Source organism: Herpailurus yagouaroundi, unplaced genomic scaffold (genome assembly GCF_014898765.1).
Source record: "Herpailurus yagouaroundi ecotype Mexico unplaced genomic scaffold, PumYag 29, whole genome shotgun sequence".
Classification (NCBI taxonomy): Eukaryota; Metazoa; Chordata; class Mammalia; order Carnivora; family Felidae; genus Herpailurus; species Herpailurus yagouaroundi.
Window position 1 is genome coordinate 86,706,384 of NW_024412377.1, and position 24,165 is coordinate 86,730,548.

The window sequence follows — 24,165 nt, forward strand, 5'->3', positions numbered from 1 at the left end:
AGATGTAATAAAGAGTGATCCCCCGCACCCTGTATTCCAGGTCACTCTTTGGTAACATCTTCCATAATAATAATATATCTAGGATATTGACATGAATATAGTCAACATACAGAACATTTTCAACACAACAGGGATCCTTCATGTTGATTTTCATAGTGGTCATAAAAATGCTACGAGTTACATGCCAGTGACAGCATGTGTTTTTCAAGGAATCATTTATGGTGAATCGAGAAAGAATATAAATGAATGTGATAGATAAGCTGGCATTCAGATTCTTATTTTGGAAACTTCAACCTTACACTGTCATTTGAGCACATTGAACTAGTTTAAAATGTGCCTCACATCTCTTTATCATCTGTTCTTGTTCTCCAGTCTCTCTTCTTCTAATCTACAAAGTGGCGAGCATATGATGGTATCTATCTCACTAGAGAAGAAGAGAATGAAACATGTATTTTCCCCCATTCTTCTTTGGTATCTTACTTAAATGCTCAAAAGAAAAAAAATACTAAAATCTTCCCACCATGAATCAAAATACCTCACTTTGTGTCCATACCACTTCGAGCCTATTTAGAATGAAGTTTCTTTCTTTTCTTAAAATGTTGATTTTTTATTATTTATTTCTTTGAGAGAGAGACACACAGAGAGAGAGTGCGGAAACTCAAGCGGGGGAGGGGCGGAGAGAGAGAGAGAAAATCCCAAGCAAGCTGCATGCTGTCTGTCAATGCAGAGCTCGACGAGGGGCTCGAACTCACAAACCGTGAGATCATGACCTGAGCTGAAACTAAGAGTCAGACGCTTAACCGACTGAGCCACAAAGATGCCCCACAGAATGGAGTTTATTTCCAGAGTTTCGCATGATAGAGAGTTTCATCTTCTTGTTTGCCAAGCTATGGACTCTGTCATAAAGACAAGCTTTTCTGCCTGGCAAACTTCAGACAGCTCACCACCCACAGCTCTGAGTCTCATCTCTCATCCCTGACTCACATGATGGCTACAGAAACTGGCTACACATAAATTGTACTTTAAGCACAGAATGTTCTACATGTTTGAGCCACCCAAGAGTGATCCAACCAAGTACACGGTCTGGGGCACTTTGTAAAAACAGCAACAACAGCAACCACTTTTGAAACTGGGAGGCCTAAAGGGTCACCAGGTTTGGAATCTTGAAACAGGGGAAATGGCAGCTGTGAGCAGAATGATGGTTTTCAAATTGTGGATTTCGTCGAGTTCGATGAGTGAAGGAAAAAAAAAAGGAGGGCTACGGTGGGCACACTCTAACCCCCACAACTGTGCTTCAGGCAGAGCAGATACACTCTTGTTTTCATGTATTAGTGTTTTGCTACTAAGACAAAATTTAAAGAATAATGCCGGAAAGGTGTATGATGCTGTCTGGACCAATCCCAGGGTCTGGTCATTGAGTGTTAACCACACGGCTTTTCTGAGTCTCTGGGTACCCCCTACTCCCTCCTCCCTTCTCCCCAGTAGGAGGGCTGTGAAAAGTGGCAGCGAGACCTCATGAACTTACGGATTTAAAGAAACGTAAAGGTCAAAAGAGCGTGAAGTTTTGGAGAAGTAAATTTTCAACCAGTTCAGATACAGAACATAACAAAGACTCTTACTTTTTGTTTCTGGTCTTTCTCAGTTACATTCTGAAAAAATTCTAACTCTCTAGAGATTTTATAGAACCGTTTTATGTAAGACACTTTGCATTGTATTATCACCTTTTTCAAAAAAAGAAGTATAAAAGACTATCACTTTAGAACATGACCTAAGTGAAGCCGAACTATTTCAAGGACAAAAAGCTTAATGTAATAAATACAGTGTGAATTAAAATGGCATCATGAGGGGCGCCTGGGTGGCGCAGTCGGTTAGGCGTCCGACTTCAGCCAGGTCACGATCTCGCGGTCCGTGAGTTCGAGCCCCGCGTCAGGCTCTGGGCTGATGGCTCGGAGCCTGGAGCCTGTTTCCGATTCTGTGTCTCCCTCTCTCTGCCCCTCCCCCGTTCATGCTCTGTCTCTTTCTGTTCCAAAAATAAATAAACATTGAAAAAAAAAATTTAAAAAAAAATAAAAAATAAAAAATAAAATGGTATCATGAGAAAATACTATATCAATTATTCTTTTTATGACATATGTTACAAATAAAGAAGGAAACCATAATGTGGGTTGATATATATTCCATGCTCACCTGGGTACTGAAGTTAACAGACATCATTAGTCCTGTCCCAGCATCTCTGGCCACCTGCAAACTGATTAAAGTGGCCTTCTTATGAGCCACTGGCAGTCGAGAACCCACAGAAAAATACACGAGGCTTTGAGATTTCTCACTCCGTAAGAATTTAATTTGTGCAAATCTGGCACTATTGTTTATTGCTGCCCCAGCACTTACTTCATACAATTCCACAAAAAAATGCATTTCAACTCGAGGTATCTGACAATTAGAAAAAGAAAAAAGGATGATTACTAATATGTTTCTATTTTTACATAATGATGATGTTCAGAAATAGTATTTATGTGCATAACTATAAAAACAAACACATCTGGAGATACAGTCTGTAGAATTACAGGATCAAATTCTTATGTTAGATTACAAGAGGGTTTATGGTTTTGGTTTTTCTTTAAGAAACACCTTTACTTTCCTGGGTGAGCTTCTTACTAGGACATCAGTATCAGGAGACAACCTATGTGTACTTCAATAAGCAAAAAGATAAACATTCCTACAATGAAATGCTATTTAGTAGTTAAAAGGAATAAACCATTTCAATACTTTTCAACATAGATGGATCTGGAAATATGCTAATAAGTAAAAAAATCAAGTTACATAATGATATGTATAGCATGATACAATAAGCGTAAAGTATAAAATTAGATAAAGCTTACTACATAGTGTTAATGGATACACATTTACGTAAGGATTTGAAAGTAAAATAGGCTCCTAGTTATGGAATGAATAAGTCATGGGAATAAAAGGCACAGCACAGGGAATACAGTCAGTGGTACTGTGGTGGTGTTGAATGGTGACGTATGGTAGCTAAGCTTGTGAGCACAGCATAATGTATACAGACGTTGAGTCACTATGTTGTATACCTGAAATTAATGTGTCAGCATTAATTAATGTGTGTCAGCAATACTCAAAAAAAATTAAAATAAAATAATAAATGACAAAAACCTTACTATGAAATTTTTTTTAAATCCCCAAATTTCACTGTGACAGTAGTTGGCTCGGGTAGAGGGGTTGGTTTGGGGATAGGCAGGGCATGGAGCTGAAGAATCATGCTAGGAATAAAGGAAATAGAGAGCTTCAACTTTTGTAAGGTTTCATTTTTAAAAGGTTATACAGAAATATGACCAAATATTGATAATAGTCAATTCTGTAATCTTATGTATTTTTTAAAATTTTCCCAAATTCAGTATCAAGTAAGTCTAAATTTAGTCTGTTGAGTTATAGTTTGTCAGTTCTTCTTAACAATCTCAAAAAATTTATTCTCTAGAGCCTGAATCCATTTTGTAACGCACTGTCACTCACCTGTTTTTACTTATTCACTCTTTCACAGTAATCTAAAAATCTTAGCAGTACCTGGCATAACTCTAAGAAGCTAAGCCAATACATTTCACAGCTAAATGTGTCGCTGTCTAATTTGACATAATGCATTGTTTTTACCTACCAGGGGCTTTTTTCATCCTTTGTTTTGTGATCATTTTAATGAGAATCATTATGTCATGAAGCAATAAGATGAACTTTAATACCATCCAAGAGTAAGTTGAATCTTAGTCACCCAGTAAATGAACTTAATCTCATTTTATTATCTGAAGAAATATATTTAGCTTCCCCATGGCATATATCATTCTTTTACTTTCCCTGATCAATTGTCAGTAGTATTGAAATATAGAGAGAACAGTACTTTTCCCACCTTCGAGAAACTAAATTTGGCAAACACAATAAACTAAAACACTAGAAAAGTACGGGTAACTATCGTCAGGAATTATTATTCCCTAATGGCCAAGTAAACTTGAGTTCACAAACATTTCATTTAGTCCAGGATGTCAGCATATCACATTCCAACACAGACTCTTGTCTTTATTTTCTAGCGAAGTATTTCTTTGCTTTATGATGATGATTACAACATTACTTATAACCACTCAGAGTCAAAAGAGTATGTTATAATCTAAGAACCATCTAAAATGAACAGTGTACAGATGGGTGCCAGCACATAATTAGACCAGAGACAAAATGAATCTTCCAGTCTTATAAAATACTCTACTCAAACAATCTGCCTGAATTATGTTCAGAATCCAAAAATTGCAGATCATATCTGAACTTCTCTAGACTTAAACATGACGTGGAGACTTCACAAGAACCCATTACATGTGTAATGGCCAAAAGTTCCTTTCTTCATCAGGTCAGAAGCATTCCAGGGTAAGGTTTTGCTCAACTACTATAAAATTATTTTCCATGGGCCCAGATCTGCTCAGAAGCAGACAAACTAGTAATAAAATAATATCTTACTTAAATATTTTTTAAAAATATTTGTGGGTTAAGAGTATGCCTCCTAAGTGATTTAACTATCACCTTTACACATTTTGCTAACATAGAACCATTAAGTGCAGCAGCAGGGGAAGGGGAAATGGTCTGGAATTCAAACGACATGTTCTAATCTTGGGCAAGTAACTTACTAAGGAAAGTTACTTAAATTCTTCGTAACTTCAAAATGAAAGTAGTACTGAATAACTATAGAAATGATAACTAGAGATATGACGGAGTAGGAAAACTTTATGCCGGGGGTCGGGGGACTCAAATGAATTTAGTAGAAACCACCATCAGTGAAATCACTCCATGGATGTCATTCCACAGTGTTAGGTTTCCAGTGTTTTAAACTCTCTAACCACGAGTGCTGATGCACCTACTTCTCAAGTCACTGAATTGCCTCAGGCTCTATTCCCACCCACTCTGAAAAACAATAATACAACCTTCTCTTATGAAGAGCCAACTCATTCCAAGAACTGTGCAAGGAACCTCTCTCATTCACAATTTCATTTAATCAAACAATGCTCTTATTTTTTTTATTTTTTTAATGTGTATTTATTTATTTTTTAATATATGAAATTTATTGTCAAATTGGTTTCCATACAACACCCAGTGCTCATCCCAACAGATGCCCTCTTCAATACCCATCACCTACCCTCCCCACCCTCCCACCCCCCGTCAACCCTCAGTTTGTTCTCAGGTTTTAAGAGTCTCTTATGCTTTGGCTCTCTCCCACTCTAACCTCTTTTTTTTTTCCTTCCCCTCCCCCATGGGTTTCTGTTAAGTTTCTCAGGATCCACATAAGAGTGAACACATATGGTATCTGTCTTTCTCTGTATGGCTTATTTCACTTAGCATCACACTCTCCAGTTCCATCCACGTTGCTACAAAGGGCCATATTTCATTCTTTCTCATTGCCACGTAGTACTCCATTGTGTACACAAACCACAATTTCTTTATCCATTCATCAGTTGATGGACATTTAGGCTCTTTCCATAATTTGGCTATTGTAGAGAGTGCTGCTATAAACATTGGGGTCCAAGTGCCCCTATGCATCAGTACTCCTGTATCCCTTGGGTAAATTCCTAGCAGTGCCACTGCTAGGTCATAGGGTAGGTCTATTTTTAATTTTTTGAGGAACCTCCACACTGTTTTCCAGAGTGGCTGCACCAGTTTGCATTCCCACCAACAGTGCAAGAGGTTTCCCGTTTCTCCACATCCTCGCCAGCATCTATAGTCTCCTGATTTGTTCATTTTGGCCACTCTGACTGGCGTGAGGGGATATCTGAGTGTGGTTTTGATTTGTATTTCCCTGATGAGGAGCGATGTTGAGCATCTTTTCATGTGCCTGTTGGCCATCTGGATGTCTTCTTTAGAGAAGTGTCTATTCATGTTTTCTGCCCATGTCTTCACTGGATTATTTGTTTTTCGGGTGTGGAGTTTGGTGAGCTCTGTATAGATTTTGGATACTAGCCCTTTGTCCGATATATCATTTGCAAATATCTTTTCCCATTCCGTTGGTTGTCTTTTAGTTTTGCTGATTGTTTCCTTTGCTGTGCAGAAGCTTTTTATCTTCAAGAGGTCCCAATAGTTCCTTTTTGCTTTTAATTCCCTTGCCTTTGGGGATGTGTCAAGTAAGAAATTGCTGTGGCTGAGGTCAGAGAGGTCTTTTCCTGCTTTCTCCTCTAGGGTTTTGATGGTTTCCTGTTTCACATTCAGGTCCTTTATCCATTTGAGTTTATTTTTGTGAATGGTGTAAGAAAGTGGTCTAGGTTCATTCTTCTGCATGTTGCTGTCCAGTTCTCCCAGCACCTTTTGTTAAAGAGACTGTCTTTTTTCCATTAACAATGCTATTATTAACCCGAGCAAACACGGGAGGCTCAGGAAGGCTAAGCAACTTGCCTAACGTCACTGAGCTAATTGAGGGAAGAGCTAAGATTTGAACCCAGGTGTTCTATCATCAGAGCATAAACTCTTACCACTACTTTCCTAAATAAGTTCAGTACCCTTGAAGCCTGTTCTTTATTTAAAAATGAGGAGATGGTTGGTTCTTAGGTCTGCTAGGACCTCCAAATAATCTCTCAAAGCCTACTAGAGAAGAACATGGTCACTGAATCAGTCTCATTTACATCCCTAGGTATCAGTTTATCATACATAAAAAGAAGAACTTGAACTGGATGAGGAAGAAGTTTCCCTCTAGTCACAAAATGTGAGATGTTAAAATGTGTATTAGAAGCTAACCATACATTTTGGAAAAATTTTTTTTATTCTTCTAAGCATATAACCTTCTTCCTTCTTCACCCTTCTAAATTTCCTCTTACTGAACCTGGAGTGTGTATTACTCTTACTTGTACCTTGCCTTTTGACAGCTGGGAAGACAATGAGAGCAAAATGCTTTGAAAATTAGCTGCTTCTCAGGATGCAGAAGAAAATTTAACTCTATGATTTGGGCATTATATTAGAGAAGTAAGAGGTGACACCAAATTCTTTCTCTTATCTAACTGAAACTACTTAGATATGGGTTTAGTAGCATTGCCCTCATTAGGAAAAAGGATATACTTAGCTAGCATCCTATATACTGTCCACCACATTCCCTTAATCCATAATTATAATATCTTTAGTATTTAGGACTTCCCTTGGCATCTCCTGCCAGTTGAGCAAGCCCAGAGGAAGCAGTCTCTTCTCTCACCTACAACTCTACCCAGCCTATCGCCCTTCCTTTCAGTTTCTCCAAGACCACCTCTGCTTGCCTTTTTTCTTTTCCCTCTCTCTCCTACAGGTAGAGACCCCCTTCAAATAGGATGAAAGAATAACTTCTCTATCTTTCAGGATCTTTACCTACTGTACCTGCCTGCTGTCACCAATAAGGTATTTCTATTCCATGAAAATCATTTTTATCTCTAAATACTGACTAGTATCACTTTACAAGAATGAAGTCAGCAAAAGACTCATAAAGACATTTATCCAAATAGCAATATAGGATTGAACTCTGATCTCAAAAGATTTTTCTTACAAGATTGACATCTGTGTATGAGATACAAGTTTTAAGTCTAGTGAGATCTAGTCAAGATTGCAATTTACCAAAAATCCTATTTGAAATAAAATGCACAATAGACTTGTCAATAACTCCTCTATGCAACACATATTTATGGAAGATGATGGGAGGAATGTAAAGATGAATAAAATCATGTTCTAATTTTCAATCAGGTAAGAGTCCAACTGTTAAGATAAAACATGCATAAGTTTTAACGCTACATATAACCAGTAACTTCCATAAAAAAAGGTACCAAGTCTGTAAATTTAGAGACTTAAGAATTCTTTTTTTTTTTTTTTTAATATTTATTTGGTTTTGAGAGACAGAGAGACGTGAGCGGGGAAGGGACAGAGAGAGGAGGTACACAGAATCTGAAGCAGGTTTCAGGCTCTGAGATGTCAGCACAGAACATGACATGGGGCTCGAACTCACGGGCTGCAAGATCATGACCCGAGCTGAAGCTGGACACTTAACCGACTGAGCCATCCAGGTGCCCCAAGAGACTTAAGAATTCTAACTGGAGATATCAGGGGAGGCAACATGGAGTTAGCAGTATTTTGATTAGTCCCTAAGGGATAGTTAGGAAATATGGGGTTGTTGGGGGTTGAAGGCATGAAACTTTTTGAAAAAGACCTACAAGAGGACTTACATGTTTCCAAGTAGAATGACATCAAAAGTTTTGAATATTGAAATTTTGGTGCAACAGAAACTATTAGCAGCTAATGAAACTCCTCAAGAAAAATAAAGTATGATAAAATGATACGTTAAATTAGGTAAAATCAGTGGGACTTAATATTTTTAAAATATTTTCTAGCTATCACCTTACTAGTGATAGCACTAGTAAGGTGGCCCACAGCAGCGGCACCTTTGCCAACCATCAACTCCCATGTGTATCTAGAACGTATATTTAGATCTCTACAACTCTTCTGGATGAAATAAATCAACTCCTTGGATGGTAGTTGATTGGATGTCTTAGATCAGGAAAAAACAGAATGGCTATGAGATATATGTTATTGCCATAAAGCAAAAATACTTCCGGAGTTTTATTTTGTTTTTAAGTTTATTTATTTATTTTGAGAGAGAGAGCATGAGTGGGGGACGGAGACACAAAGAATTCCAAGCAGGTGCAGCGCTGTCAGTGCAGAGCCTGATGTGGGCTCGAACTCACGAACTGCGAGATTGTGGCCTGAGCCGAAATCATGAGTTGAAGTTTGACTGAGCTACCCAGATGCCCACAGAACTTTAAAATAATAGGAAAAGACCAAAAAATGATCTTAATAGGACTTTCAGTGGCCATTCCATGGCTATTTGAGGAGTGAAAAGAAAGTCATTCAGTAAGTAATTAAAATTAGTTGATAAACCTAGAGGGTATTTATGTTAAGAGAAATAAGTCGGAGAGAGAAAGACCAATACCATATGTGATTTCATCACTTGTACGTGGAATCTAAAAAATGAAACAAATGAACAAACAAACATAAAAGCCGAAACACACCCATATGACTACCAGAAAGAAGGGGGATAGGGGACTGGGCACAACAGGTGAAGGGGAGTGGGAGATACAGGCTTCCAGTTATGGAATAAGTCACATGGATGAAGGGTAGAACATAAGGAATACAGTCAATGATACTGTAATAGCATTATATGGTAGTTAAAGATATTATACTTGCATTGCACACAAATATAAAATAGATACTTGCCAAATCACTACACCATACACCTGAAACTATACTTTGTGTCTACTATACTTCAATAAAATTTTTTTAATTGAACAAAGTAGTTGAATTTGAGTCTATAATGATACTTAAAGGAGAAAAGTTACCAAAGTGTGTAAAAAATGATTATAATGGAAAATAAATGTGAATGAATATAAAGTATGTACTAAATATTTTATTAACTTTAATGTGAAGGAGACTGTTAACGTACCTGGATATTTATGTCTTTTATTAAATATGTGTTCATTCATTAAAGAATAATAAACATTCTTTGCATACGTAAGTAGCAAAGAGCTAATAAAAAAATGTGAATAAGACAACATTCCTAGAAGGAGTAAGAACTGTACCAATAATAGGAATAAATTGTTCGGACCTATGAAACACATATAAATAAAGATGAAAACCAGTCAGAAGGTAAAGAATGCTGGTAGTCACACACAAGGTGAAAGATTACACAACTGTGTGGTTCCAGTGTCACAGAAGAGGGGAGCTAAAGAGATGCCCTAAGAACACAGGCTGGTTATCTCATCTTTTATGAGATGAAGCCTCCACATTGCCCTCCTAAATACAACAAGACACTAACAAGGCGCATATTCCCAATACCTCTAATAGACCAGCTCCTGTCACAAGAATGATAAAGCAATGATTAATGTAAAGCTGGCAGTGCAAAGTTCAAAGAATAAAGGATTCTGGAAGAAAAACATGGTGTTAAAAAAAAAAATCAACCTCTGAGGCATGAGCTTAAAAAAAAAAAAAAAACCTAATGATCTAACAAGTGAAGTCATAAAATAGATTCCAACCAGATGACCAGCAATTCTTACGTGAAACAACTTTAGACAAGAACCAGGACCCATAATACCAACAAAGAACAAAGTAGTGATAACCAAGAATACATAACCTCCTAAAATAAGTATTATTTCTCTTTTGGAGCCAGTAAAATTATTACAATTCCAGGACGGTATGAAAATAAATACTAGTGTAACCTTAGGGAAGATCAATATCACTGGTACAGAGATCCTCAGAAAGTGAAAAAATAAAGAGAAAAAAATGAAAAAAAATTTAATCTACAACATTGCTATTTAGAATGGATTTAAGCACAGTTACACGTTTTGGAATAATTGCATTTGTGCATACTTTTTCTGCTGTTTGAAGTGTGTGGCATGGAGAAAGACACCATGATACTTAAAAAAAATTTTTTTTAACGTTTATTTATTATTGAGAGACAGAGATAGAGCATGAGCATGGGAGGGACAGAGAGAGGAGGACACAAAGAATCTGAAGCAGGCTCTACACTCTGAGCTGTTAGCACAGAGCCCCACACGGGGCTCAAACTCACAAACCGTGAGATCATGACCTGAGTCGAAGTTGGACACTTAACTGACTGAGCCACCCAGGCGCCCCTAAAACCTTGATACTTTTGAACATTCATAATATTATGGCTAGTTTTTATGTTAAATATTTGACTGTAATAAATTAAGTAGTGGGCAAAAAATACTGAGTGCTCCCTAGGCATTAAATTATCACCAAATAGTCATAAAAAAAAAAAAAAAAGGTCACACACATTTACTAAAAGACTTAAGCTCTGGTAAGTCATCAGTGACTAATACCATGTGAATAATGCAGATTCCTATGGAAAGATAGGGCCTGCCTGTCTCCTGAGTGCCATGTACAAAACAAATGCATAGAAATTTATCCAAACATTTACCAAGAATGGTAGATCAAAAGTGAACTCTCTCCATATATGAATAAAGAATGAGAGAACTTTCATTCTATGGATGAAATCTATGGATATAATATGATTTAGGCAAAATTATGGGTATGATAAGAGCAAAACATTAAACATTTAGACTGAAAATGATTCAAGGCATCATTCACACAATGAGCATGTGGCCCCAGAAGAACCTCAAAAATGACAAGAAACAGAAATGGAGAAAACTGATGAGATTTTTTGGTATTACTGAGATAAAATTGACATATAATGTATTAGTTTTAGGTGCGCAACTGACGAGCTTATTACAAAATTCTTAATATAGGGGCACCTGGGTGGCTCAGTTGGTTGAGCATCTGTTTCTTGATTTCAGCTCGGGTTGTGGTTTCATGGTTTGTGGGGTTGAGCCATATCAGGCTTTGTGCTGACAGCATGGAACCTGCTTGGGATTCTCTCTCTCTCCTCTCTTCTCTCTCTCTCTCTTTCTCTGCCCCTCCCCCTGCTTGTGCTGTCTCTCTCTCTCTCTCTCTCAAAATAAAAACATAAATATTAAAAAAAATTCATTATGTAATAATTTGTAAGTCTTAAGTCTGTTACCTAGAAAAGAGATTTAGATATTATGGCTAGGCGAGACACAAAGAATCTCCACATAACCAGTGTGTAAATTGCAATAAAGTGACTCTAAAATTATTAATTCTGCAGAAATATAATTAGAAGTTGAAAACACAGTTCCTCATCACTTCTTACCTTCCCCAGTTTGAGCTCAATGGTGACAAGGCACTTTGTTTGACCCACTGTACAGGTTGTGGTCCCTGATACAGATAGAAGTTCATCCATCAGGTTCACACCATCTTTCTGGAGTACGGCAGCTGTTTTGTTAAATGTGACTCGCCAAAAGATCCTGACATCTTCAAAGGCCCTAGGAACAAAGCAAAACCTATGCAAATGCAATAGCAGAGAGTGTTATCCCTGTGTCTAATGCAGAACATATCATTGCGCTTTAGTGTACCTCTTCACCCAAAGCATAGCACTTCCCTGACCACTGATAAAGCTGAAGGTAACCAATTCACCTAATCATTACCCTTAAAAAATCAAGGCCAGAGTTTCCGTGGCATTCTTGGACCACACTCTATTCAAACCTGAGTAAGTACTTCTTAAACTACTATGTATCAAGAACGTGGAAACAAATAATATCTCTCTGCCTAGTATGCTCACTTACCCCTGCCTTCAAGTAAGTGTTCTTTGTCTTTTCACAACAATTCTTCTAAGGGAAACACACTACTGCTAAAAATGATCGTTATTATAAAAATAAAGGGCAAGAGATGACCGACATTTCCAGAGAATTTAGGCCCAAAATGGAAAAGATAGTTTACACCCATGTACATGGGTGCATAACACATGTATGTCTGTGATGAGCATTCAGAAGATGTGTACTGTGGAGTATTAAGTTGCAAGCAAAATTTTGATACTCCATGTTTCCCTAATAAAATAGTTTTGTAGGTTAAGTGATCAGAGAATAGTAAATTTGCTGAAGTGATGACTTTCCATAATCTTCTGTCTGTATGGTACTTTATGAAGTACAAAATATTCAAGGTGGCCCTAAGTCACACTCATTAACCAAGTGTGTTAAATCACAGATTAGGAACTACAGCATCCAAACACTGACATACCAAATTCCACATGACCTTCTATCAGCATTTCATCCTGTTTTTACCATTTTATGAATTCAAATCAGATACTATACAGACACATAGGATGTTATATCTGCTACATATATATGTATCAACATACCTGTTTGGTTGCCGTGTGACAGTAAGATGCAGTCTGTTCTTATCAGCTCCTTCACCCAGCTCCAGTCCACTCTGGGACTCCTCACTGAACCCGATGATGCCATTGTGAAGATCACTCCCTGATAAGTAAAAAGGAGGGTTATAACATACTCAAGACTCTAGAAGATCTCCAATACTTTGCTAATCTTTCCAGCTCAGACGGTATAGAAGTGAGAAATATTAAGTGAGTAGGGGCAGTTACAATTTTTAAAGATCTTTACTGAAAGTAGACTAGAATCAAAATGATAATACCAAGGTAGGTGACACCTTGAGAACATAAGACCAGAAGAAAGAAAACATAATTTCCTATATTCCACACTGACACATGCTCATTTCTCTCTGATGAGACTATTTTATATTTTTTTTCTTTACATTTTACATATGTTTACTGTTGAAAGTTAGTATATTCTACCACAGTAGCAACGTTTCTGTTTACTGCTGTATTCTCAGTATCCATAACAGTGTCCAGCATATTGTAAGTGTTTAATGAATATTTGCTGAATACACTGCATTTATTTGAACTGCATTTAACTGATTTTCCTTCCTATAAGACCATTCATGTTATGCATTTGGTTATTTCCCCCAGAGAAAAACATAACTATTAAGGAACTCCTAAGTATCTCTGAGTAAAAGAAACAACTCTGAGCAACACTGGAGGTTACATGCACCATCATACTACATCATACTACATACTACATCATACTACAAATGCTCGAGTTGTGTTTAAACTCGAGCAAACCAAGGGCCCACCCTGCACTAAAACAGTCACTCCAAATCTTTGCCAGCATGTAAGCTAGCTTCTCAGACTAGAGATATGCCAGTAAACAGTTCCTGCCTGCTGCTTTCTATTTCTCAATGACCCAGTTTTGCAAAGTGATCCTAAAAGCAATGACCCCAAAGCAATTAGCTTCAAAAACCACTTGTGCCCGTCACTGTGCAACCTCACTGCTGGGGTTCCAAGGAGACAGAACCTCTGAAGTTAGGGGTCAGGGTAAGGAAACAGCAAACCACCTAATGGTCCCAATGAGGGAGCTCCAGGAGTCACCAGCCCCTACTTTGCAGGTGTGAAGTGTGAGTAGATGTGGAGCCTATTAATTAGGGACATGCAGGTGATGAACCATTTTGTCCTGGTGTCTCATGTGTGCCTCGTTTCAGCCGGACTGCCAGTCTTCATCCTCACTCATTAATCACTGCGATCACTTCTTAGCCCTGCATCAGAACCTGTCAGCAACTTTTTTCTTTGGTAGCAACAGTTTCCTTGTCATTTTGGTGGGGATTTGTCTCTCCAAATAGAATATAAACTTCTCACAAGCAGAACCTTCATTTTCTTTTCCAGGGACACAGCACTGAGCATGGTTCTGATGAACACAATGCTTCCCTTGCGACATCTACGACCATAAAATGATGTCAAGTTTCTAGTAACATGAATTAAGACTTGTAATATGCTAATGATCAAACCCAAAACTAAATGATAAACTATTTTCTCCTGATACTATTTTGAAAGTTTGTTCTAAAGTCTAAATGTGAAAAGACTATGCAGATTAGTGAAAGATAAGAAGAACGGGAAAAACTAATGTCGTTAAAAAGGAAATATTACTTTAAAATAAAAAGCCAGAAGGGGCACTTGGTGGCTCAGTCTGTTGGGCATCCGACTTTGGCTCAGGTCATGATCTCGTAGTTTGTGAGTTCGAGCCCCGTGTCAGGCTCTGGGCTAACAGCTCAGAGTCCAGAGCCCCTTTCAGATTCTGTGTCTCCCTCTCTGCCCCTCCTCTGCTCATGCTCGCTCTCTCTCTCTCTCTCTCTCTCAAAAGTAAAAAAAAAAAAAAAAAAAAAACCATTAAAATAAAATAAAATTTAAAATAAAAAGCCAGGAGAAAAGAAGACAAATAAGGGAACCTGGGGTATATGACCATGCAAATGTACTTCAGATGTTGTCACATAGATTACATCACGTGACAGTAAGAGGTAGGTATGGTGAGGAGTTATCATTTGCCCTATGTGTATCGTCAGTGTACCCTATGTAGGGAATAAACATTAGAGAACCTCATCAAGGTTCAGCTGAGTGACTGTTTCCCTGGTGAGTTAGGCTCAGGGCTGGTATATGGGTAGGCACTGGTATGTCACATCAGTATGGTGTTGGCATGCCACACGGCTATGCACTGGTATTGGTACGCCATACTGAGTGAGGAGCACCTCCGTTCCACGTGTACACAGCTGCTTTTCTGAGCACCCGAAACACCCTCTCCTGACCCTGTAACCAGGGCCACAAGATGTCTCCACAATCCAGTAACTACTGGGGAAATGCTTAGGATATCAAGGAGCCTCTGGCAACCATTTTGACTGGTCTGGGCCTCTGCCACACTAGCTGCTAAATATTTTGATGGATCCCTCGTCATATTCAAATAACTATAATTAAATATCTATCCTACAGCATGGGGGAGGAGGATACTGAGTGTCAAAATAATTTTGATAGAAAAATACAGATGCATTAACCTAAACTGAGTCAAAATCAGTAAGTAACTTGGTGAACAGAATTATAACTTACAATACTCAATAAACTAGAGGAAGAGGAATAAATGACAATTCTGGCTGGGTATAAAAGGAAGTTATACAATTGCAAAATTATGATTTAATTACTACTGAATGGCTAAAATAAAAATTCTAGGAAGCATCAAATCCTAAAAGGGTAATAAAGATGTTTACTCTAAAATTTTCCTTTTATAAAATAGAAACATAAAGAGTAGACACTAAATGATTTCATCAAGTCTCCCAATTAATGGTTGATGTGGTCCATAAATATAGGAGCCATGACATTTAGTTTCCTTTTCACTACACTATTTTATCATAGTGTCATCTGAAACTCTGAAGCACTGTGTAAAATTCATAAATGTTTATAAAAAAGAGCAGAGTAGGTAAGAATCATAAGATGGCCTCGTCAATACTCTAGTTAGGGTAAGATACTGACAAGCTGAGCTAAACAACTTTAAGAAACACAGTATGATTTCAGAGGAAACTACCAATTATCCCTGAAACATTTTATAAGATGCACAAGAAACTCTTAAAAAATCAGTAAATTTTTAATCTATTGTAATTTATATACCCAATAGTAAAGAAGTTATAAAAACTGCAATGGTTCAAAAGGAGAACAAAATAAAAGAGTTTTCATCTATTTCCCAACATAAAGAATTTCCTAGCATTGAGACTTAGATTTAGGGATGCATTATTGAAAGTGGTTCAGAAATGCAGAATGAGGTTTCACAAAAGGATATGCAATCATGTGTTTGGGTAATTAAATTAAATATTTTTCAGCGGAAGAACATGGTCTTAAGCATTTTTATGGTCCTCCTAATACTGTGAAAGTATAAATTTATAGATTGTTTAACTAGATCTGAGCTAAGTGACATTTACAGTACAATTAAATTCGAGCTTGGCGCCCCAGAATAGTATCATGAGTTCATGTTATGGGTTCCTGCCACAAGAAAACAATGGTTTAATGAATAACTATGAGCAATTCAAGTAAGTCACCCTCTCAAATTAAATTTAAGACAGTAATATTATTACAAATTTTTTACCACAAAAGTACATTTTTATCTCCATTGTACCTGTAATAATGACCATGGCAAAGGCTGCAAATCCACCATCATCCTTCCCCTTCACAATCTGTGCTCCTCCTTGAGGGTCTGTGAGAAACACATAGAAGAATTCTTGCCCCTCGGGCTCATCATCATCCAAAATTTGAACCAATATTTTATGTTCTCTTTCTCCATCTACAAATGTAAGGGTAACAGTTTGTTCTTCAAAATCTTCTTCTTCAGTTGCCCACGTTAGGTTGGAAATTCCATAGATATCATGAAAGGGCAATGCATTTGGTTCCTTCTGAGAAGACCTTTCACCAAAAGTTTTAACTGTTATGCTGACATTGCCAGTAGACCCACCAGTTCTTCGGATCAAAACTTCTACAGCATTAGATGTACCATTTTTCACCTCTTCTTCAACATAAACAACAGGTGGCCCAAGACTAAATGTTCCATGGATGGAAACATTTGCAGTCACAGTGGACACCTCGGGCTTCCCAGGCAAGGTAGATGTATCAGGGACCGTGACAAGTTTCTCAGGGATGGCGGATACACCAGTTGCCTCAGGAACAATGGCAACCATTTCAGAGGGCTGTGGAACAGCATTTATCATGGTTGTGTCAGGGTATGTGTTTGAGAAGTCAGTTTCTACAGGAATGAGAGCTGTGTCAACTGCTATGGCCACAGTTGTCTCAGGGAAAGAAACACCCATTCCCGCCAGGTCATCATTATCCAATATTGAGATCAATGCCACACTGAAATCTAGATTCAGGCGTGGTCTCCAATCAGCATCAAACTTTTGTAATCCTTTCATTTCTACTGAAGTAAGATTAATGTAAAACATTTCTTCTTCCTCAGGAAGCTGATCGTTAATAATGATTATTTCAATATTGACCTCAGGTTGGAATTTTTCAAAAAGTAGTTCCCCATTCTGAACAGGCTCAAAGTCTTCCATGGGCTTTGCACTGCCTGCAGTTGTCTGATAAGAAACTTTAATAAGATCACCGTGGAACCCAAAGAGTCTTTGGACATATAACCTAATCATCTGTGTATCCTCTGACACGATGACATTTCTTGAACTAGGGGAAAATTGAAAGACTCCCATTGGTTCAATTTCAGCAAAGGTGAACCCTGATCTGGAAAAAAACAACATGAAAGAACAGATGAAAAAAAGGAATACTATTGTAGAGATTCATTTTTCAAATATTTAAGGTGCATCTCATGAGGGCATCTTAAGTTTATTTATGTATTTTGAGAGGGAGAGTGCATGTGCACATGCATGCGTGCATTGGGGAGGGACAGAGAGAGAGGGAGAGAGAATTCCAAGTAGGCTCCACGTTGTCAGTGCAAAGCCTGATACAGGGCTCAATCTCACAAACCAGATCATTACCTGAGCTAAAATCAAGAGTTGGACACCCAACCTACTGAGCCACCGAGGTGCCCCTCATGAGAGGCACCTTAAAAACGGCATGCCCTTTCAAATTCCATAAAACCCTATTTATGCATTAGTGAATACACCAGAACACAAGAAATGTAAGAAGAGAAGCTGTGATCATGGGTGACAAGCCCTGACAAGTTTTATTAGCCCAGTGAAGAACATACAGGTCTCTGGCCTGTGTATCTAGTTTATCCCAGAGCAGTTCTCTGAAGAATTTGAAACAGAAGGCTCTCTCTTATGATAAGTACAAAGGGAGCCAAAAACTCAGGATGCTCTGGATGTCAGCCAGATTTCTTATCTACCAAATAGAAATGGTTATCCCTATTAAATGCAAAATCCTTGCTTATTCCAGCTGGCCAGTAATGGGACTATTCTCTCACACAGTTTTTGCTAAAATTTTTCATGTGAATTTGAAGAAACATCCATAAATGAGTGATTTATCTTTAGCTTTTTCTTATGGAGTTGTGTTGTGAATTAACGGTTATGCCAGAGGTAACACAGGTGGCCCATCAAGAGAATTTAGACCACAGACATAATTTCTTTAGCTAACAGTTTTTTTTTTACCTGTTGTTTAATCAGTTTTTTTAATCCTTTAGGGAGGACACCCCAGAGCCCATCACTCTCTAGTGTCAAGCACCTATCTCTCAACACATAGCATAGCGGTTAAGAGCTCAGAAAGTAGACAGGCAGCCTGGGTTCAAATTATGGTTCCAACCTTATAAGCTGTGTGATGGGGGGTACATTACATATCTATGAGTTCTTTCTTCATCTAATGGGACTAATAATAGTATCCATGTCATATGGTTGTTGTAAAGTCATAGTAAACATACATGTATACATATAAAATATAATTAAGACATATATAACACCATATATACAAATTATAAAATATATCTTTTTTTAATGTTTATTTTTGAAAGAGAAAGAAATAGAGTGTGAGTGGGGGAAGGGCCAAGAGAGAGGGAGACACAGAATGTGAAGCAGGCTCCAGGCTCTGAGCTGCCAGCACTGAGCCTAAAGCAGGGCTTGAACCCACGAACTGTGAGATCATGACCTGAGCTGAAGTCGGACGCTTAACTGACTGAGCCACCCAGGCGCCCTGAAATATGTATCTCAAAACAATGCCTGACCTATCATAAGCATTATAATAGTGTTAACTATTGTTATTGTTAAAAGCATTTAAATTTCTTACCCAGCATTACATTCTGTGGCCAAACATTTTTTAAATATTTAAAAAACATTTTAAGATACTTTTTAAATATTTGATTGTGCCAACCAAGATCTCTTAAATCTAAACATGCATACAAACATACTTGAACACACGCTGGTTTTGCCCACACCTTTCCACCACTTTCCTAGTAAGTAAAGTGAAGAGAAGAAAGATCAAGTAACTTTCCCAAAGTCACACAGCAAATAAGTGGCAGGGCCAGTACTAAATCCATGAGTCTACCTTAAAGGTCGGCCCTCTGCTATTCTGATCAACCCCATCGCAGGTATGAGACAAGTAAATTGCTTTTGACTGGGACATATTTATCTGCAAATGTACTGATTTAAATTAAACTCAAAAGAGCCACCAGTACAAGTCACATTATAACCCTGCTATGCCTATTCTTATTCTTAATCCCTTGGGAAAATTAGGTATTTTCTGGCAAATTCTCGGGAGACAGCCTCCTTTAATAACAGATGGTTTGCCATCACGGTGTTTGCTGGAGGCGTTACCCAGGCCAACACTATGGAGGAAGAGGACAGGAAGAACTCTCTTCAAAGCAAGCAGAGGGCGGTGACTCTAGGAAAGTCAGCCTCCCTCTGTGGCATCTTTGGCATGCAGGCCATGTGTTGCTCTACACTAAAACTGTTCTCACATCTGCTTCAAGGAAAGTGATCCTTGTGTCTTCTTCTGTTTCAACTGCTAAATTCCACACTATTCCTCAGAGATTTTATTGGTTGAGAATTGGGTTGAAAATCCCCTTTGTTTTGCTGGTTGAGGATCTTACCGAAGTTGAGCCCCACCAGGGGCACTGCTCTGCACCCCAGAGAGGTGAATAACAAAGGCCTCTGGACGACCAGGACTGGGAAATGTCCACAGCAAGACTCCTTTACTTTGTTCTCCATGAGAAAATGAAAGGCTCCCTGGAAGGGAAGAGGACAAGAGAATCAGGGTATTATTTATGAGTTCTTACACTGGGATACAACTCTTAAAAATGCAGTAAAATACTGTCTTTTCCAAAATTCTGTGACAGTCTACAAAAGGTTAAAACATTTAAAAAGGCAGAAGGGGAAGTAAACTTAGGGAAAGGTCATTACGCCACAAGTTCTGCCTTCAATCCCTGTCTGTTCCGCATGGTAGAGGTCACATCATCTAACATTTAGGTCTCAGGGACCCTCACAGAGCTAACGGTATAATTAAAAAAGAAAGAAAGAAAATGAAGCAACAGCCACTCTATTGTGAGAAATATTCAGGTGAACACACAAATGAATACGAAGTTCTACCTTTTTTTAATATTATACCGGCACATTAAGTTTTTAGAACTACTTTTAATGAACTAATATATCGACAGAATCATCTGCTTAGTGACCACTATTTCCAGGTGAGGTATGAAGTTTTTATTTTGATTGAATAAAGTTTCTCATTTTTACCAACTCTGATCACTCAAATATGAAAGCAGTGTATTAGAAAACAAATGGTGGGGCACCTGGGAGGCTCAGTCAGTTAAGCATCCGACTTCAGCACAGGTCATTAATTATCTCAGGGTTTGTGAGTTTGAACCCCACAGACAGTGCAGTGCCTGATTGGGAGTCTCTCTCTCTCTCTCTCTCTCTCTCTCTCTCTCTCTCTCTCTGCCACTTCCCTACCCACACTGTCTCTCTCTCAAAATACATGAATAAACTTAAAAAAAGAAAAATAAAAAGAAAAGAAAAATGGTTCAGGGCGCTTGGGTGGCTCAGTCAGTTGAGTGTCCAACTCTTGGTTTCAGCTCAGGTCACGATCTCGTGGTTTGTGTGGTGGAGCCAGGTCAGGCTCCACACTGATAGCACAGAGCCTGCTTGGGATTCTCTCTCTCCCTCTCTGCCCCTCCTCTGCTTGCTTTCTGTCTCAAAATCGATAAATAAACATTAAAAAAAAAACAAGGGGTGCCTGAGTGGCTCAGGTCATGATCTCGTGGTTCATGAGTTTGAGCTCCACATCAGGGTCTCTGCTGCAAGCATGGAGCCTGCTTTGGATCCTCTGCCCTCCCCCCCCCCCACCCCTCTCTGCCCCTCCCCAGCTTGCTCTCTCTCTTTAAAACATAAACATTAAGAAGCAAAAAACAAAAACAAAACACAGTTCATTATCCAGAGTAACGACAGTCCAAGAAAATGAGTGGCCAATTACACATCTCCATGTCCTATAGGGCAGATCTTAGAAAAGCTACAACTCACCTAATTTGGGGGTCATATTGCCAACAACAATGAATTCTGGGATTTCTAACCCAGGAGCATATCCAGCCACCCAGGCAACCACGAGAGAGCCATATGTGCCTCTCCTAGAAATCACAACGTGGCTTGTTCCCGCAGTGACGTCCGTGAGTGGAAAAGCAGTAGATTCAAATCCAACCTGAGAAAAAACATGCTTAGAATATTTTATTTCTTTCTAAACATTCCTGTTTTCTAAACAGTGGGTTATAAGTCAACTTTCTCTTTGTTTATACAATCTATTTTCTTGTTTTGAAAATATTCAATTCAAGAGTAATGCTTAAGAAATGACATCTGAGGGGCGCCTGGGTGGCTCAGTCGGTTAAGCGGCCGACTTCGGCTCAGGTCATGATCTCACAGTCCGTGAGTTCGACTCCGGCATCGGGCTCTGTGCTGACAGCTCAGAGCCTGGAGCCTGCTTCAGATTCTGTGTCTCCCTCTCTCTCTGACCCTCCCTCATGCATGCTCTGTCTCTCTCTGTCTCAAAAATAAACATTAAAAAAATAAAATAAAATAAAATAAATAAAAAGAAATGACATCTGAGATTTGGAAATTTATTCAATTTTGTAACTCCAATGATAGTTTATACCTTTTTTTTTAATCAAAATATAATCCTCTGAATTTACAAGACCCAAAAAAGACAAATGTAATTTGTTAAAAATGAAAGCAAAAGATTAAAAATTTTAATGATTTGTTCATGGGTTTTTATAGAATCTGGTTTATCTAGAACTGAAATCTGACTTCTTTCCAAGATATAATAATAAATTCTTCATTTTTAAAATGAGCACCATACACTAGATTTTCTATTAAGATTCTTTCCAGCTCTTTGACTCAATTTAATATTTTTTTGAGGACCAGAAACCTCCAAAGATTTTTTTTAAAATAATCATCTTTTCCACCCATATCAAGTAAGATCTTGTTTTAAGGGTAACCTTTTCAGGGAACTCTGGGACTTAAAAATGATTTATAGATGAAATAAGTTCTGGCCAATAAGTAAAAATAAAACCAGAGTCCTGGCTTCACACTGTGATTTGGATAACTCAGTTTACCTCTTTTGGTCCCAATACCAATAAATTGGGATACCATATGATTGACAGTTCTATATTAAGACTCATTTGCCCCATTTTATTTTTCTTCAATATTCCAGACTTCTTTTTTTTAATATTTATTTATTTTTGAGATCAAGAGAGAGAGAGAGAGAGACAAAGAGCAAGCAGGGGAGGGGCAGAGAGAGAGGGAGACACAGAATCCAAAGCAGGTGCCAGTCTTTGAGCTGTCAGCACAGAGCGTGATGTAGGGCTTGAACACACAAGCTGTGGGATCATGACCTGACCTGAAGTCGGACACTTAACTGACTGAGCCACCCAGGAACCCCTCATTTTCCCCATTTTAAATCGGAAAGCAAAGTAGCAGAAAAGTGTAAGAAGGTACCACAGCCTCTGGAGCTACAGAAAAGAAAAAGGAAAAAAAAAAACAAAATTTCCATTTTACACCAGCCTAGATTCTCTATTATAGTGAGGTTTCTGTTTAGCAATTGTCAAAAGCTTTGACATATTTAAGATCATACCTGCTCCATGGCTAGTGGCTGTTTGAAAGTGTTCTAGTCACATGGGGCACCTGGGTGGCTCAGTCAGTTAAGTGTCCGACTTCAGCTCAGGTCATGATCTCAGTTTGTGAGTTTGAGCCCCACGTCAGGCTTTGTGCTGACAGCTCAGAGCCTGGAGCCTGCTTCAGATTCTGTGTCTCCCTCTCTCTCTGCCCCTCCCCTACTCACACCCTGTCTCTTTCCCTCTCAAAAATAAACAATAAAAAAAAAAAAGTCTTCTAGCCACAACACACACACACACACACACACACACACACACACAAACCCCACATACAAACACTGGTAAGGAGTACAGAGGATACATCAAGGACAGGAGGCCCCACTTTGAGGTGATACATGTCACGACCATGTGCATGGACAAGGAGTAGGAAATATTTTGCTATGCCAAATAAATGGTTCATGTTGAACACAATCTTTTTTTATAACGACCTGTGAGTAACAAGAAGACAACAAAACTTCAAAGTATTATTTATTGTTATAGTCCTCCATTCCCTGTTGAACAGATGAGGTGCAGAAAAAAGAAAACTATTCTTCTCAGTTATTTTTTAATGCTGATGGATTCCACCTAGGGGATAAGCAAATCCATCCCTGCAGCCCAGGAGGGAGTTTCTGAAGAGGATCTGCTTAATGGTCAGAGACCCTGTTACACAAGCTTCTGGCCAGCTCTATCAGCTGCAGAGACTACATGTCTACACATTGGTCTAGGCCCGCCTTAATCAATCAAAGCTGAAGGAGCTCCCATCTGAAGGAAAAAGATGCAATGTTATCTCACCATCGTCTAATAAATACACACATTACCATGAGCCAGAGACAACAGCCCTGCCTTGCTCGTATACTGACAGAATCTGCCTAAATAGGAATTAAAGCCCTCAAGTTATTCTTTGTTCTCCTGTGAATTTATGAAGTGATTAGGAAACACTCTCTCCCACACTGAACTCCTGTAGAAGATTCAAATATGCAGGGACAACCAAGTCACAGGATCCTATCACGATTTATCTCCATCAGCACAAACGTGGCACAATAAAAAGGGCTCTCAAAATGAAAGAAAAATATTCACAATGAGTAAATGAAAAAGTCTGAAATATTAACTGATGTTTTGTTCTAATTTTAATTATTTAGCATAAAATATCTCAATATGAAATATTCACTAACAACAACAACAAAAACCCGGAAATTTTTATTCTAGGTGACGGTTATTTTAAAAATCCTTATATTCACGTTCTGTGAGACACAAACTTTCTAAATCTCCAAAAAGGAAAATGTCAAAAATTGGCAAATTACTTTCA

At 38.3% G+C, this 24,165-nt stretch overlaps 1 protein-coding gene across 8 annotated transcripts in view; it reads right to left on the minus strand.

Moving 5' to 3' along the window:
- ADGRV1 (adhesion G protein-coupled receptor V1) overlaps positions 1-24,165 on the minus strand; it is a 607,523-nt gene that overhangs the window by 346,831 nt on the left and 236,527 nt on the right. For all 8 annotated transcript variants that reach the window (XM_040448735.1, XM_040448763.1, XM_040448752.1 and 5 more), the window contains 6 exons: positions 21,241-21,415; positions 19,815-19,950; positions 16,410-17,518; positions 12,770-12,887; positions 11,726-11,897; positions 2,188-2,430 (listed from right to left, as the gene is read on the minus strand). In XM_040448735.1, the coding sequence (XP_040304669.1) occupies positions 2,188-2,430; positions 11,726-11,897; positions 12,770-12,887; positions 16,410-17,518; positions 19,815-19,950; positions 21,241-21,415 (1,953 nt within the window). The remainder of the gene's footprint in view (positions 1-2,187; positions 2,431-11,725; positions 11,898-12,769; positions 12,888-16,409; positions 17,519-19,814; positions 19,951-21,240; positions 21,416-24,165) is intronic.